At 41.1% G+C, this 16,870-nt stretch overlaps 1 protein-coding gene across 2 annotated transcripts in view; it reads right to left on the bottom strand.

The window, feature by feature from the left end:
- The window catches only part of MGAM (maltase-glucoamylase), a 109,526-nt gene that overhangs the window by 24,993 nt on the left and 67,663 nt on the right, over positions 1–16,870 (bottom strand). Inside the window, exons 38-50 of one of the 2 annotated variants that reach the window (XM_034965120.4) lie at positions 16,277–16,410; positions 16,123–16,157; positions 15,914–16,030; positions 15,007–15,155; positions 14,303–14,387; positions 13,059–13,115; positions 10,649–10,773; positions 7,599–7,687; positions 5,525–5,574; positions 4,944–5,111; positions 3,304–3,456; positions 2,766–2,966; positions 829–983 (exon numbers count right to left, since the gene is read on the bottom strand). The exons of the other annotated variant lie outside the window; for it this stretch is intronic. Coding sequence (XP_034821011.1) covers positions 829–983; positions 2,766–2,966; positions 3,304–3,456; positions 4,944–5,111; positions 5,525–5,574; positions 7,599–7,687; positions 10,649–10,773; positions 13,059–13,115; positions 14,303–14,387; positions 15,007–15,155; positions 15,914–16,030; positions 16,123–16,157; positions 16,277–16,410 — 1,518 coding nt within the window. The remainder of the gene's footprint in view (positions 1–828; positions 984–2,765; positions 2,967–3,303; positions 3,457–4,943; positions 5,112–5,524; positions 5,575–7,598; positions 7,688–10,648; positions 10,774–13,058; positions 13,116–14,302; positions 14,388–15,006; positions 15,156–15,913; positions 16,031–16,122; positions 16,158–16,276; positions 16,411–16,870) is intronic. 2 annotated transcript variants of the gene reach the window in all.

The following is a 16,870-nucleotide window of genomic DNA, read 5'->3' as shown; positions in this document are numbered from 1 at the left end:
GACCACTCCACACCAGCACTGCCTTCCACCCTTGCACCCCTCAGCGCATTTTCTACGTAGCACTCAAAGCGATATTCCTACGAGTATCTCACCTCATGTCACTCCCATTTGTGCTTCTTCTGTGGCTTCTCATGCAAACATCTTATGAAGCCTTCAAGGCTGAAGCTGCCCCCTCAACCGGCGTTGCAGCTTCCTCTCCCAGCACTCACCTGCTTACTTCCTCCATTGCTCCAACCACACTAGACTTCTTTTCTTTAGCATGCCAGCTTCACTTCATCTCCTGGCCTACCCACTTCCTATTCCCTCTGTCTGAAATGCTCTTTCCCTTCGCCCTGTCTCATGTGGGTGGCTCCTTCTCATCCAGGTCCTATTAAAATATCACCTTCTTGGCGAGATCTACTCTGACCCCAATATCAGAAGCAGTAACCACACCATAACTCTCAATTACCGTGCTCTTTTGCCTACACAGCAATTATCACTATCACAATCTCCTTTTTATACTATAACTTAAATTATCTCTGTTATTTACTTATTATTTGTTGTCATGAGAAGAGAAACCTCAGCTGTCTATAAGGAGCAGCACCTAATCTAGAGAAGGCACCCCATAAACATTTGTTGGATGAATCCTCAGGCACGCTCAACTGCCTCAGTAATTATTTCCAGAATGCTAAAGATTTCCTGTAAGAACAGCTCTGAAGGAAACAACTCATCCATGGATCTGGAAGTGGACAATGTGATGTTTTGAACCAGGATACATCCAAGGACAATGGACCTGGCAGCAAAGGCGCAGGTAGCCATCAACTCTGAGTCACACTAGAAGCCACTCACATTATAGTGCCTGTACTCTTCCGGCGAATTTCAATCCCAAATGGATTCTTCTTAATGAGGACATCATAGAGTTGACCCTCAGGGGTGCTGGATGGCACACTGGGTATGTTCAGAGGGACTGGAACTTCATACCGATTGTTGTTGGGATCATAAATCTAGGCCAGAGGAAAACGACTTTAGGCAAGAATACTACTCTTGAAACCTATACCCTTAGCAGAACCTTTTTGATTTTTGGACAAAAGTTCAGATGCTATGTTTCTGTCTTCTTTAAGTTTATGATGTCTGAGATTTAATTAACACATCAAATAACAATGTCAGATTTAATATGTTTGTCTGTCATTTCTCATTACTAAGGCCTCTACTGCATTAATATACGCATTGTGACATTGGTGCTAACATAGAAAATCATTCTGGAATCAGCGTGGTATTTATGAATATGTTACTTGTTATTTTCTGTGGGTATATGAGAATATATAAATACCTTAAAACTTTTCTGAATTGAAAAATAACGTGTCTCCCCAAAATTAAATCTATTTGATTAAAATAATCAGAATGTCCTTGCTGAAGGTGGTATCTAAACTGATTCATGAGTACCTACTACATCCCTGCCTGACACTGCACAAGACACTAGGGATGTGAGCTCAATAAAGCAGTGTTATGGTTTTACAAAATTCACATGCGAATGAGAAGTGAAAGAGAGCAGCTCACAACACCTGGGTGATGTGTGCTAAGGGAGAGCTATGTTGAAGTGTTGTGAGACTCTAGAGAAGGAAATGCCTAACATTGTTTCTGGGAGACTGAGATGGTCTCCCGGGAGAAATACAATCTAGAGTATTAGAAACTTGGTAGTCATTAACCAAACAAAGAAAAGAGATCAAGTCATTCTGGTGAAGAATAACAACCACAAAGGCAGAGAGAATTAAAGTGGGCCAGAAAGAGGCAAATATTTTGGAAAGAGCTACTGTATGGTCAAGAGGTAGAGTAGGCAATGGTTAAGGCTAGAACTCCAAGGAAGTTCATTCACTTCAAACCCATTAGGTGCCTAAAACATGCTAGTGCTATGATGAGGGTACAAACATACAACAGCATCATCCCTGCATTAGAGGATGTACAAAAACTCAGAATTCGGGTTGATGTCAGATTGTAAAGAAATTTTCAGGCAATGTGACAATGTCCTGATCACTTTCAGTTACTCTGTCAATTACATTACAGCACTAACTATCTGCCAGGCTCTGTATTAGACTTCAGAAGCACAAAGAGGAAAAGGCACATTCCTATCCTTGAGAAGATTAGTTTAATAGAGAAGCAGACATAACAGCTAGTCCATCCCTAGTCCTTAAATTCAATTAAATTCTGGAAAGAAATGAAATTGCTGCATGTTGGTGGCTATTTTATACGTATCTCAAATTCAGTATCCCAAACTGAACATATCATCTTACATTGATCAATCACAAACCTTTTCAGTATTCCCATTCTGGTTGATGTCAGCACCATCCATATTAAGATGCAAGATACCAACACGGTCATCATTCTTGATGCTTCTCTCTCCATTGTCGCCTGCTTTCAATCGAGCACCAGACCCTGTAATCCAACTTCCTGAATCTCAAATAGGTGCACTGCTCTCCACCTTCATTCCAGTATTTAGTCCAAACCTAAGCCCTCACTTGACCTGCCTAACTGGCAGCCTCCCAACTTGTCTCTCTGTACTCACTCTTGCTCTCCCAACCATTTTCCTAACAGTAGCCACAGTAATCTTTTCCAAATGAAAATTAGGGCAGGTCTCATTGTTCCCTCAATGATTTCTCAATGCTCTCTGGATAATGACATAGTCTAATGTAGCATGATTAACTTATTTTAGGGTTGTGTGACCTGAACCAGACAAAGATAATGGAACTGAAAAGGGTCTTATCACTGCCTGATACATGTACTGTGTTTACCTTGAACTGCAGCATTTCATTCTTTTGGTAAGTGACATGCAGGCGAAGGGGGTTCACGGGTGTGGAAGGGAAGGCATTGGCATGAACAGAAGACTTTAAGGAGATGTCAGCTGTGGCCCCATGGGAGTTATACTGAACATCACTGACAGAGTATAGGTCATCGACAAAATAGCAAAAAGGGACTCCAGAAGAATTGGATGCCTGAAAAGTAAGGCCAAAGTCATACATCAGCACAGCATGTGGTCTTAAAGTTCTCTAACCTAAACAGGGTTAGAAAAGTCATTTTATACGACAATAAAACCAGCCTATCACTTATCACTTGGCAATAACATAAATTTAATTTCCTGGTCTCCAAGCAAAATATTTATTTTAAAAAGTTTTGCACATGTCCCCACCTACTTGTCATATCCAGATCATGTCCCTTAGGAAGTCCTTTCTATGGATTTTAAGTAGTTATGTAAGTGCCACTGCTATGCTTAAGAAACTATAGATTAGCTGTGGAGATTTTCATGCACATGAACCCCATTAGCATGGTTACCTCCCAGATACAGCCACGGGCAGTGCAGTTTTCTGCAGAAGCACCATTCTCATCAGGGTAACAGTCTATTTTTTCTTCATCCCTTATCTTTATGCTCCACTCCACTGTGTATGCTTCTCCCAGGAAAAGATTGATGTCTGTGATAATGGCGACCTGTAGGAATGCAGGAATCACAAGGAAATTCATCTTTGGGAGAAAGGCCTTGCAAAATCTAAGACTTTATTTATTTATTTTGGAAAAACAAATAGACATCAGTCCAGACTTTCAACCATCCAAGCAACATATCACTTTAGCTTACAAGAAGAGAACTGTACAGTGGGGGAATCTATTTAGCAGTAACAGGGCATATGTCTCCCCTCTAGCAGAATCTTGTACATAGCATAATGAAAACAATTAGGTCAAATAAAACCTGTCGCGATCACCCCTTATTCTTTTCTACCCTAACTCCTCTTAGCCCTCTGTGTCTTGTCAGGAAGGGTGTCTTCTGCACTTCCTCTTTAGCATGATACATGGTGTCATCTCAAAGTGAGCTGATCCTCTTGCTCTCCAGTCCCCAAACCAGCATCCCCCATTGGCGTGGAGTGGTAGAAAGAACATAGCAATAAGAATCATATGACCTGGTTATCATGCCCGCATTTATGTAGTATATTGGACAAATGATTTCTTTTTTTAATTTTTAATTTTAATGAATATATAGTAGGTATACATATTTATGGAGTATATGAAATATTTTGATTCAGGCATACAATGAATAATAATCACATCAGGGCAAATTGGGAATTCTAATTCATTTCTTTGAATTTCAATTTTGGCAACAGCAAAATTGAGAGGTTGAAATAAAATCATCTTTCTTTCCACTTCTAACATCCCAGCGTCTTTATTTTTCTAAGCATAAAGGCTGCAAATTTGAAACCTTCTTTGAATCCTATTAATTCAAATATTTAATACTTTCCATATATTTTTCTTATCTTTGACACTTCTCTAGACAGCACTTCCCAAGTTAAAGTTCTCACACGTCTGGAGTAATAAAATCACATTCTAAAGATTATCATCCTTCTCCCAGTCTCCTCTCAATCTAAACCATCTTGTACTTCCCTATACTACTAGTCCCCAGCCCCCACTCCCACTCCCAACAATGCTCACACACAGTAGCACAGCCTTCATTCAAGGATCAATATGAGACTGCTTGAGAATTAATTCAAGTTGGTAACTAAGAACTCCAAAGCCTGACCACAAGTTTCCTATCCAAACTGGCCTTTTTCAAATACCAAATCTTATTTGTGCTAGTCATACAAAATTCACAGTCTAATAATGTCAGGCTATTCCCCACTTTCCAACTTTGCTGTTCCTGTGTCTCATCATAATTATTCTATTTTTGGGAAAAGCAAGTGAAACCAGCTAGAAAGATGGGAACACTGATAGGCAGAGAAGGGAATAAGAAGAAAAATACCCAACTCATTCTAGCTCTGGCCACCTCATTTTTTTCCCCAAAAAAGGCATCAAAGGTGTCCTCTCACTTCCCCAAAACAGGCATCAAAGGTGCCCTTGTCCTTCAGGGACCCATGCAAACTTGGCAAGAAGAAACATCATGGTGCTATGGAGAATTCTCAATGTACCATCTCAACAAAATGGGTTTTTACCTTCAGGTTAGAATCATAAGTGACTGTAGGAGAAGTCTGACTTGGGACACCATTGTGTTTCACCGTAACATTGCTTGGTTCCTCCGTCCCAAGAATTTTAATCTCATTGAATGCTAAATTATTGGGGTCCTTGTAGGTTGATTGTGAAATATTCACCTCCAAGTGGTTCTGCAAAACAATTAAGTCCAATTATGCATAAAGGTATGCCTGTAATACACAGATTGTCAAGTCACTCAAATATTCCATTCCAGACTGGATACCCCCCACTGCCATGAATGCCTCTCTGCTTTCTCTACTAGTGTCTGCTCAAGAAGTACAACATTATTTTGATAATCCTCTAATTTAAAACAATCATAAAAACACACAGATAATTAAAAACTATATTTAGAAACACTACTTGCTATATTAATGCCTCCTTTTGAAAACATCGATGAAATCATAAATAGAAATGTGCTCACCTATAGCCAATAATGCATATAAAGTTACAAATATAATCACACATATACAGTATACTCAAGCACAGATGTGCTAATGGTCAGTCCAAAGCCCACACCTAAGATTCATAAAAATATGCTACTCACTTGAGTGACAGAAAACTCACATAAAAGATATACTTTATTGGCCACAGTATCTGAAAGTGACAGAAAGACAAGTCAGATTCTGGCCTGCCCACCACAGAAGAACAGATTTCACACTCCCACTCTTTTCAGCTACATCCTGATGTCACAAATGGCAGTATTTCCTTTACCTTATGGATGAATAATATTCCATTGTATTCATTCATCAATGTATACTTAGAATGTTTCCATATCTTGGCTGTTGCAAGCAATGCTGTAATGAATATGGGAGGAGTGAGTATATCTCTTAAAGATACTGGTTTCATGTCCTCTGGATATACACCCAGAAGTGGGAATTCATGGGATTGTATGGAAGTTCTGTTTTTAATTTTTTGAGGAACCTCCATACTATTTTCCATAATGGTTGTAACAATTTACAGTCCCACCAACAGTCTAAAAAATTCCATTTTCTCCACACCCTCACCAGCACTTCTCTCCTTTCTTTTTTATGATTTCCATGCTAACAGGTGTGAGGTGACATCTCGCTGTGATTTTTGACTTGCATACCTGTGTCATTTACTGATGTTGAGCATCGTTTCACATACCAGTTAGCCACTTGTATGTCTTCCTTGGAAAAACATCTGTTCAGGTCCTTCACCCACTTTTTAATTGGGTCATTTGATCTTTTGCTACTGAGTTGCATAAGTTCCTTATTTTTTGATATTAATCTCTTCTGAGATATATGGTTTGCAAACATTTTTATCCATTCTGTAGTTTGCCTTTTCATGTTGTTGATTGTTTCTTTTGCTGTGCAGGAGCCTTTTACTTTGATGTAGTCACGCCTGTTTACTTTTTGGCATTTCGCCTTTGCTTTTGGTATCATATCCAAAAAGTCATTGCCAAGACTACGTCAAGGAGGTTTTTTGCTATGTTTTCTTCTAGGAGCTTTACAATTTTAGCCCTTACATAAAAATTTTTAATTTCTTTCTTCACAGTAGCCAAGATATGAAAACAACCTAAGTGTCTATCAGTGGATGAATAGATAAAGATGTTCTGGTACATATATACAGTAGAATATTTTTCAGACATAAAAAGAAGAACATTCTGCCATTTGCAACAGCATGAATGACATAGGGGGACATTATAATAAGTGAAATAAGCGCCAGAGACAGAAAGTCCAATACTGCGTGGTCTCACTTATATGTGGAATCTGAAAAAGTTCATCTCTTAGAAGCAGAGCCTACAACAGTTGTTCTTAGAGCCTGCAGAAGTGGAAAATGGGGAGATGATGGTCAAGGGTACAAACTTTCAGTTATTAGATGAATAAGTTCTGGGGATCCAGTCTGCAGCATTGGTAGTGATCGATGTGTTCATTAAAACAGCTGTGGTAATCATTATACTATGCCTGCATATATTAAATCCTCACCTCGTCCACCTTAAAGATATTCAATCTTTATTTGACAACAAAATATTTGACTACTAAATAAATAATTAATTTTTAATCTACATATTGGATTAGAGGGACAAGAGTCTCCAAGGCCAAGCCATTGTTTTTCCTTCTCTTTTCTACTGGAATATTGCAAAGATTCCCTTCCAAGGGCTTCCAAGGCATATGCTTCAAAGGAAACTATTTCCTAAACTTGAAGAACAAGAATTGTTAGTATACTGGACCCACAAATATGCTAAAATGTATGGCTAGCTGAGTACACACTTGAACAGTATATTCTTACTGGCAGGTGCATGATTTTTATATCGTCAACATTTGCTCGTAAGAATTTTCAGAGGCAGACATTAACACTGAATTAGGGAACAGTCTTGAAACCTTCTCATCTAAGCACCCATTGACAATAAAATAAGAGCCTATTATAGACATCACTGGCGAATGGGAGAACTGTCAGAGATACAAATGCATTTTTCTTTCGTCAGTAGTTCGTCCACCACTATCCCTGAATGGTGCAACCAGAAACAAAATACTTAAGTGACTCTTGCTACTGTGCCTGCTGAGATTTCTCCCACAGCTGAATGACCAGCAGGAGTGAAGGACCATAAGTTACAGGCGCAGGTTGGGAAACAGCAACATTATTGTAACAGCGCTCACCCTTTGTTTGCCCATCATCCCAGAAAAGTTCTCCTTTTGCTTCTTTGTTTTCATCTAGGGCAATAATAAGACCAAGAGGGTTCTTTCGACTGCGGGGAACAAGATTCAAGAGACAAAGACAGGAGTCAGACAATTTTGCCAGCTGAGCTGAGAATATTTCCATCAAATTTCAAACTGGAAAAGATACTAGCAGCAGATGGTTCTGTTCCTTGAGGTACAAACACAAAATCGACAGATGCATTTTTCTATAATATCAACAGTGTCACAGGAGATAGAAACACCCCAAACATTAACAATAACATCTACGTTGGAGGCAAGAATTTAAGCACCAGAGGCACTGCAATAGCTCAAATAAAAGTTGCTTCTGCAACCACTATTTGGAATACAGAGTATGAGGAGAGAAAGAAATCTTAGGCAATAACTGGTTCAGTCAGATCACTTTAGCAATGATGCCCTCAGGAGAAGTGTCCAGTGCTGTGAGGAAGATACATTTTCGCCTGCCTAAGGACCATTTATACTCAGAAAGCAACAACATACACTAAGGTCCATCTATTAAATGGTAATGTATCTGATTATTTATTACTAGTTTCTTTTGAAAGAAAAACAAATCATTCTAATGATCTACTTTAGAACTTAGAATAGGAAACACAACACATTACTTAAAGACATGGTAGAGTAGATGGACATAGAGGAAGAAGAGGATAGAGAGCAATTTTTATTTGGAATCTCTCCTCACTCTGTCACTCTCTAGGCAACCTCTCAGTTTCCTGCTCTTCCTGTTCCTCCTCTGTCTGTCACTGGACTCACATTCTCCACTGTATTCTTCCACAGTTCAGCCTTTCACTATGCAAGAGAGTTAGTTTCCATTGTCAACAAAATCATCTGCTTTCTTTAAATATTCATGTATTGAGTAGCAGTCATTTCTAGGAAGTCAATGAGATACAAAAATGAATAAATCACAACCCCTGACCTGAACGACCTTCAATATCATAGGAAAAAATAGGCACGTTCACTAAAAAATGAACGCAGACAGTGAAAACAACACAAATTTAAGATATTCTAGGAGTCCAGAAACACAGTTCTACAAATATGGTAGACTGTATATTCTTCTGGAGACTTACCCAGTAAAATATTACCTGATCCTAGATAAATTACAACACATATTCCTGTTAAAATGTTCTTGGATTTGCAAGAAAGTAAGGAATATACTCAAGAGACCAAAACAATAACAGGATAGCAAAACCCTGAGCTAAAACTCAAAGGGTGCTTAGTAAGCAAAACCTAGAATCTCCATGTGGCAAATTCCCATAGCAAGGTTAAAATTGGGCTATTAAGCCTAGTAATCCAAGGTACAGAATGTGAACCTCTGATTCCCGCATGAAGCCGGGATCCTTGATGGAAGTTAACGTGATGTCAGATGGAAGGAATTCCTGGCTTGCAAATAGAGGAGAAGGCAAATCATCTCTGGAGGAAGGAGACCCACATTTAGATGCTTAAGATTATCACAGTATGAAACAAGAAATCACCAAGCATACAAGGTAATGAGTCAACATAAAGGAAAGTCAGCAACAACGAACTAACAATAGATTTAGATGGCCCTAAACACTTCAGATAATACAATTTTCACGCACAGAGTATGCGACTACTATTGAAATGCTAACACTGTTAAAGAAGAAAGACAAAATCATCTAAGGAGCAAAAAAATATATATTACAAATGACCAGAAACTTGGAAGTGGCAGTGCTTCCTCTGCTGGAAGATTAGGGAAAGACTTCTTGCTGCTGAAACGTAAAGTTTCATTTGATCATTAAGAATATACCAGGCAAAGATGATGGAAAGGATAAATGCAAAAGCCCACATGCAGTAAAATACATGGGTATGTTTGGGAAATCGCCAGTTCTTTGGCATAGCTGGTCTGTATGTACATGGAGGTATGGCAGGAGATAAGAGTTGTTAAGGTAACGTGGAACCAGGTTGTGATTGGTTTTGAATACCCTATTAATGAAAGACTTTGGACTTCAAGCCTGGGAGCAACCAGTTGAGATTTTCATTTTGGAAAAATTAATTTGGTATCAGTGTACAGAACAGCTTGAAGGTGAACAGTTAGAAAATGGAAGCCAACTGGTATTGGATTTAGGGATATTTCCCATTAGTATCATAAAAAGTCTAGAATTTGAAAAATTAAAGCAGTAAGAGAGGTTCAAAAGAAAAGACAGGTTTCTGGCTTCCAAAGAACTCCTAGTCTATTAAAGACAAATAGGTTAATACTCTCAAAGGCATGAAGATATAAATGCGCACCGCTTTAGTACAGATGGAATCTATAATTTTGGAATCAATTATGTATAAAGGAAAATTCAGTGACATATACTTTTGAGGGTTTTTTTGAATCCACTTTTGAATCACAAGAAAGAAATCTCTTAGCGGGAGAAAAGAAAGAGGAAGTTGAGATTCTAGGAGGGTGGAAAGTGGATCCTGACCCTCCTAAAATGAGAATAAGTGATTCAAGAGGAAAGAAACATGGGTGGGCAGTGTGGCCAAGGCCGATAGAGGCATCAACTGATCTGGTTTGCCCAGAATTGAGAAGCATCTCAAGAGGGCAGAGTTCTGGTGCTAAAATGCATCAGTCCTGGCAAACCAAGGAGGCTGACCACCTGGCTGTTAGCGTGTTTCAAAAGAAATTCAAAGGGTTTAAGGAAGGACATGAATTACAGTCTTTCAAAAGCTACTGGATACAGTTCTAAAACAACAGCTTCTGAAAAGCTCTTGTGAATTGTGGTTGCTCTTATTTTGACTTCCATGTCAGATGTGAGATTAAAAAAATGACATTCTTAGACCTTTCATCTCACTCCCTTAGACTTAAAAGAGTTGTTAATAATTAGACAAAAAGTATAGAGTCTGAAAAAGATTAACACACAAACAACAAAACAAAGAAAAAAGTTGTGAGTAGAATTGCATGTGGGTTTGAGAGTGATGCTTACATTTTGGTGGACTTCATTACAAATTGTTGAGCTAAATGACATGTAAAGGAAAACCTGAGTCTTGTCATTCACCTTAAGTGGGTGTTCAGTGCAGGCTCTTGCCAGGGCAAGATGTAGCCCCCACGGACATGAAGATTAATGTGGTCAAGAGGGGCTGGCAAGGTCTTCCACTCTCCTCTTGCATTAATATCCACACCCTGAGGGCAGAGGAAGGTAAAAGATGAGGAAGGAGAGGACAGGCCCCTCCCTGAACAATACATCCTGCCAGATATCTCATCCTCCCCTCTGAACTTATGCCTGTTCATCACCGTTTGCAACATACCTGCTATTACCCATTCTGCATTCGTACAGTGCTGCATAAAACCTCACAAGGCTGCTATAATATCTTGTTAGGGTCTCTTGCCTTTGCTTCCACCGTACAAATTACATTTGCCTGATGTGTAACAGGAAGAGCTGCTACACTCTCACCTGTATCAGAACCTAAGGGACAATCCTTCCATCCTACATGTTCTCAACTAGAGCAGGGCTTTTCAGTCTCAGCACGATTGAGATTTGGGGCCAGACAATTCTCTGGCGATGGGGCTATCCTGTGCCATTTGATATTTAGCAGAATCCTCAGATGTCAGCAGCATCGACTACTCACCCCCAGCCTGTTATGACAACCAAAAATATCTCCAGGCATTGCCAAATGTCCCCTGGTAGGCAAAATCCTCTCATTTCAGAGCTGCTACTTTACAGGTAAGAAGCAGTTATTGTTGACAACAAGCAAACAAATATGCATGGCTGTGTTCCAATAAAACTTTATTTGCAAATCAGCTAACAACCAGATTTGGCTGTGGGCCATAGTTTGCCAGCTTGTGCTCTAGAATGACTAATAGTTACCCAAACTTGGGAAGATTAATTTCGGTGACACTTCTTCATTAATCCTAACTATGAGATTCATCTTCATTTTAATTAAACATAAAAAATTTCATCTCTTTCTTTTTTTTTTTTTCTTGAGACACAGTCTTGTTCCGTCACCCAGGCTGGAGTGCAGTGGCACAATCTCAGCTCACTGCAACCTCCGCCTCCCAGGTTCAAACAATTGTCATGCCTCAGCCTCCTGAGTAGCTGGGACTACAGGTGCATGCCCCTACACCCGGCTAATTTTTTATATTTTTCATAGAGATGGGGTTTCACCGTGTTAGCTAGGATGGTCTCGATCTCCTGACCTTGTGATCTGTCCACCTCGGCCTCCCAAAGTGCTGGGATTACAGGTGTGAGCCACCACACCTGGCCCAATTTCATCTTTTTCTAAACAGCTTGCTCCATGACTTCTTTTGTCTTTCCCTCTTCAATCAAAGATATCTTCTGTTAGTGAATGGGAGACTCAACATGCACACTCAGGACAAAGGCCAGTCTCACGTAAAGAAAGCTGGCCACCGCTTCCTAGGGAAGGCCTGGTTGGGACGCACACAGGAGAGACTTAACATGTTACCACCCTAAGGGCAGATCCAGACTAGGAACAGGAAGAGGAGTCTGGGGCTGTGGAGAGGACTTGGGCTCCAATGGACTGAGAAGAGAAGGAACAAAATTGCACATCCTCCTCCAGTTTTCACCTAATCTCACTGAAATCTCCTTGGATGAAAGGGGCCAGCACATGCTCTGCTTCCTGTATCCCTGCTTGTACCCCTTTGTTGTATTTCCAGCCCTCAACTATGTTCTCCTCAGAAAGTCAGAAGAAGAGGCCTAGTTAGAAATGAAGGAAATACCTCCTTTGATTCTTCCCCAAGAATCAGGGTCTGATTTGTCAGGGTCCCAGCAAGAGCCCACCACCCCAGAGCTGCCCGGGAAGACCCTGGCTTCCCAGCTGAGTCTTTGGGAATCATACTAGCAATGAAACTATGCGGCAAGGAGCTCTTCATTGCTTCCTCATTTCTAAATGCACTTGCACTGCTTAGACACACAAGGGTTGTGTCCCATACCTCTGTGTGTGTTTTGCACATTGCCTAATCACTTGTGTGCCTTATGTAATTATGTGCAGCGCCCTTCTTTGAGCATCTATGCTATGGAAGGAGATATTTAATCAAAAGAGACAAAACGGCCTCTATGCTTACAAACTTACAGCAGGCAAAGATATCAACAATAAAAACAAAAACGATAGTTTGCAACACAATTTCTAATGTTGGCTAGCATCTGCCTTTATACAACATTGTAAATAGCAGTGATATAAAGAAATGTTAAAAACTAACACAGAACACCCACAAAAAAACAGACCCTGAGTGAGATGCTTTATGTGTTATTTCACAACGGTTCTATGAGGAAAGTGGTCTTACCCCCCTTGGAGGTGAGAAAACTGAGATTACAAGGGTTAAAGTGGCTTCTCTAAGACCACACAGCAGGTGGGTTACAGAGCCAGCATTTGACCTAAGTTTTATCGGATCTAAAGCCTTTGTACTCGCTACAATATTCCCATGTTGTATAAACATTCAGAAAAACTTACCGTGTAGTAATCGTACCAACGGGCTCTAGGGAAATATGCAGTGACATTTCTGGCATTCTAAAATGAAACACAAACAAGGTGAGGCAGTGGGCACCATTTTCCAGGACAGAGTAACCAAACTGCTTAGGAAAGAGGTGAAATAATTGTGATGGCTTTGGACCCATCTGCCTCATGTCTCGAGAGGTTAGCAACTGGGGCAACCTTCTTCCCGTTTTCTTTTTTAAACGGGAGATTTTTCTACCCAAAACAAGTGGCTCTCATAAAGCACTTTGGTATCCAGGACTTCGGGAAAAAATAAATCACTGTTTGCTTATAGACATAGACTTACCCCATTTCCTCTTAAAGAGACAAACAAGTGAGGTTGTGTCTGGGGCAGAAGAAAATTTTGTGGGTATAATGAGATTTTGGGGCCGGGTGCGATGGCTCATGCCTGTAATCCCAGCTCTTTGGGAGGCCGAATCGGGCGGATCATGAGGTCAGGATATTGAGACCATCCTGGCTAACACAGTGAAACCCCGTCTCTACTAAAAATACAAAAAAAGAAAAGAAAAAAAAAATTAGCCGGGCATGGTGGTACGTGCCTGTAGTCCCAGCTACTCAAGAGGCTAAGGCAAGAGAATCACTAGAACCCAGGAGGCAGAGGTTGCAGTGAGCCAAGATCACGCCACTGCATTCAAGCCTGGGCAACACAATGAGACTCTGTCTCAAAAAAAAAAAAAAAAAAAAAAAAAGATTTGAGGGAGGTGCAATTAATTGGTATTTTAATCAGAAGCCTAATCAACAACAGAACTAAAGAAATGGCCTTTACTGCTGGGAGGAGCTCCTGCAGAGGAAGGGAAGGGTTAGCCAGCAGCAATACAAGTACACACATTGCCAAGCAATCCTTCTGAAAAGTTGTAATAGTGCTAGAGGACTGTTATGAATTCTTTACAATACTGCCCCCATCTGATCTTCTATTCCTTATTTTAGTTAACGAAGAAACGATTGTGTCATTGAATATACCATGACGTGTTTCCTTCTTGATCATCCTATGAACCAGAATTGTTAGGCTCATTTTAAAGATGAAGGAGCTGAGGCCCAGAACACCTAAGTGATGGACTTCAGCTCAGAAAGAGAGGAAGAGACACAGGTAGAATAAGAAACCATGTCTTAGGACCCCCACCAGCTCAGGCCTCTTCTCCTCGTCCTTTTCCCCAAGCCTCACAGCTAGGATCCTCCCCGCAATCGGAGGCCTCCATACTCACGCGCTCCAGGACAGGGCTGACCAGGAAGGCTGGGCCCAGCAGGAACTGACTGTCTATGTCCCATGTCACCTGGTCTGACACAAACCTGGAAAGGGAAATGAAGGTGCCCAACAGAGCCCAACAGAGCCCCAGCCCGACACTCTGAAGAAGCTCCTCAAGTTCAGATCCAAGTCGGAAATCCAGCTGCCCCTGAGCCATCCTTTCTTTGTTCCTAGGCCTAGCGTCATCAGGAGCACCCAGCCTCTGCTTTCCCCATGGGATGTGCCTCAAACTTCTGAAATGCTGGGGTGTAAATGTGTTCTGTCCTGTAAAATATTACCTCATTTCTTAAGCATGGCACATTTTAAATGCAAGGATGGCCCTCCTCCCTCAATTCTCTTGCTGAAATCCTTCTTTTGTGACCTGGGTCCATATAACCAAACTGCTACAAAAGATAGGCCTTTGCACAGCCAAATTAGAATGAAACTATTCTATGCTGTACTGCATCATTTCAATTTTGGTCATTCAATAAATCGCCTTTTTTCATGACCTATGGTATGTATAGCACTGTGCTAAAGAGAGTAATCAAGCATAGTTTGTGCCTGAAGAGCCCATGTCAAAAGGCAATCGTGTCTTTAATTTGGAAGCGTTGTGCATATCAACTGCCACCACATAGAATGCAATAAGTCATCCATTAGTCATCAGGATCCCTGCTGGACACTCACTCATGGAGCAGAGGTCGCACAACAGTGACGCCCTCCGTGTGGGCCTTATGCATCAAGGTATACAGATATGGCAACAGGGTGTATCTGGTCTGCAGGACAGTTCTGGAAATGTTCACAAAAGCAGCATCCCAGGACACAGGGTCTTGTCTCTAAAGGAGAAAGAGAACAGTGTTGGGAGCTCGCCCTGGAATTTCTAGGGGATTTAAGAAGGTCACTGAAAGCATACTCCAATTGAAGATCACTCACAGCTAAACAAAAGAAAACTACACATGAGGCCCAGAGAATATTCTTAATAGACTGGAAAGAGTCACCAAAGCTCTCCTAAGACAGCTGATAAAATTTCACTGTAAGACATTCTTTTTGGAACATTTGGTACAATTCTGCCTAAAATACAGGAAAAAATAATAATCTAAAGCACAATGAGGAATATGGTTCATTGAGATACCAGGTCTTCACAAGTTTTAAGGCTGCAGTGGCTTGTGCCTGTAATCCCAGCACTTTTGGAGGCTGAATCGAGTGGATCACTTGAGCCCAGGAATCCAAGACCAGCCTGTGAAATATGGCAAGATCCCATCTCTACAAAAAAATCAAAAATTAGGTGGGCACGTTGGGATGTGCCTGTATCCCAGCTACTCAGAAGGCTGAGGTGGGACAACGGCTTTAGCGCCAGAGGTCGAGGCTGCACTCAGCCATGATTGGGACACTGCATGATTCAGCCTGGCCAACAGAGTAAATCCCTGTTTCAAAAAAAACAAAAACAAAACAAACAAACAAAAACAAACAAACAAAAAAAAACACCTTTTTAAAAAGATATCCCAGGAAATACAGACTGCATTAATTTTAGCTCCGAAATGGAGATTGTCTTTCCAGTGACACAGAACAGTGGAGGTAGAAGCCACTGTCCTACCCTGGTCCCAATGGTGTTGTGGTTTCTTGAGAAGGGGTAAAAGGCCCCCAGCTGCATCCAGCGAACACACATCTCATATTCAGCATCTTCAAAGAACCCACAGATATCTGCTCCCGTCTGAAACAAGAGGAAATAAAAGGAGCCCGCTGATGATTTCTGAAAGATGTCCCCACCTTCTTGGTGCTTAGGAGGATCCCAAGGACACTCACATAGGATATGCCGAAGAGGCTGAACTCCATCATGCCTGCAACGAGAAGCACAGCTGTGTCACACCAGGTTCTCATGATCTGCCTCCTTATCTCTTCCCCAAGATTCCCAACTCCCTGCCCTACAAGCACAGGCCCTGGAAAGGAGCCCACGCACCAATGATAGATTTCTTCAGCTGATCCCACGCGGCCGTGTTGTCTCCCAGCCAATGTCCTGCCCAGCGGCCAGAAGAGGGAAATGTGGAGCGGGTGATGACGACCCCTCGCTGTCCTGTCACCTCCTGCACAGCTCTAGTTGGAGGGGAAACGGAGGTGAACTAAGGCCACGGCCAGGGAGTAAAGGCCATAGAGCTTCTGCTCCCAGAGCCCTTGAGCCTAGTGAATGTTTGCTGCATGATTGGAGGGAACATGGGAATCTGAGCTGTAATGGGGGCTCCACTGATCCCAGATGATGGAGATAACGAGTTACGTGTTCTCACAGTGCTTTACAAAGAACTTCACTGTAGCAAACTCTCTGGAGTACCCAAAAATAGTAAGGAATTACTAAATCTTGCTAATGGTTTCCTCAATACTTAGTTTTCTATATTTGAGGAGGAACACAGTGAAGGTTATAAGATCCTCTTAGAAGAATTCATAGTATTCATTGAGCTTGCAAAGCAGGACTGTGCTAATTCAGTATGATACCAGTTACCCTCCACCAAGAATGGCCAAAAATAAAAATATCTCCAAAGATGATTCACTTTGAAATAAA

Source organism: Pan paniscus, chromosome 6, assembly GCF_029289425.2.
Source record: "Pan paniscus chromosome 6, NHGRI_mPanPan1-v2.0_pri, whole genome shotgun sequence".
NCBI classification, from domain to species: Eukaryota; Metazoa; Chordata; class Mammalia; order Primates; family Hominidae; genus Pan; species Pan paniscus.
Note: the sequence above shows the minus strand (reverse complement) of the source record. Positions and strands in the feature narration are given on the sequence as shown.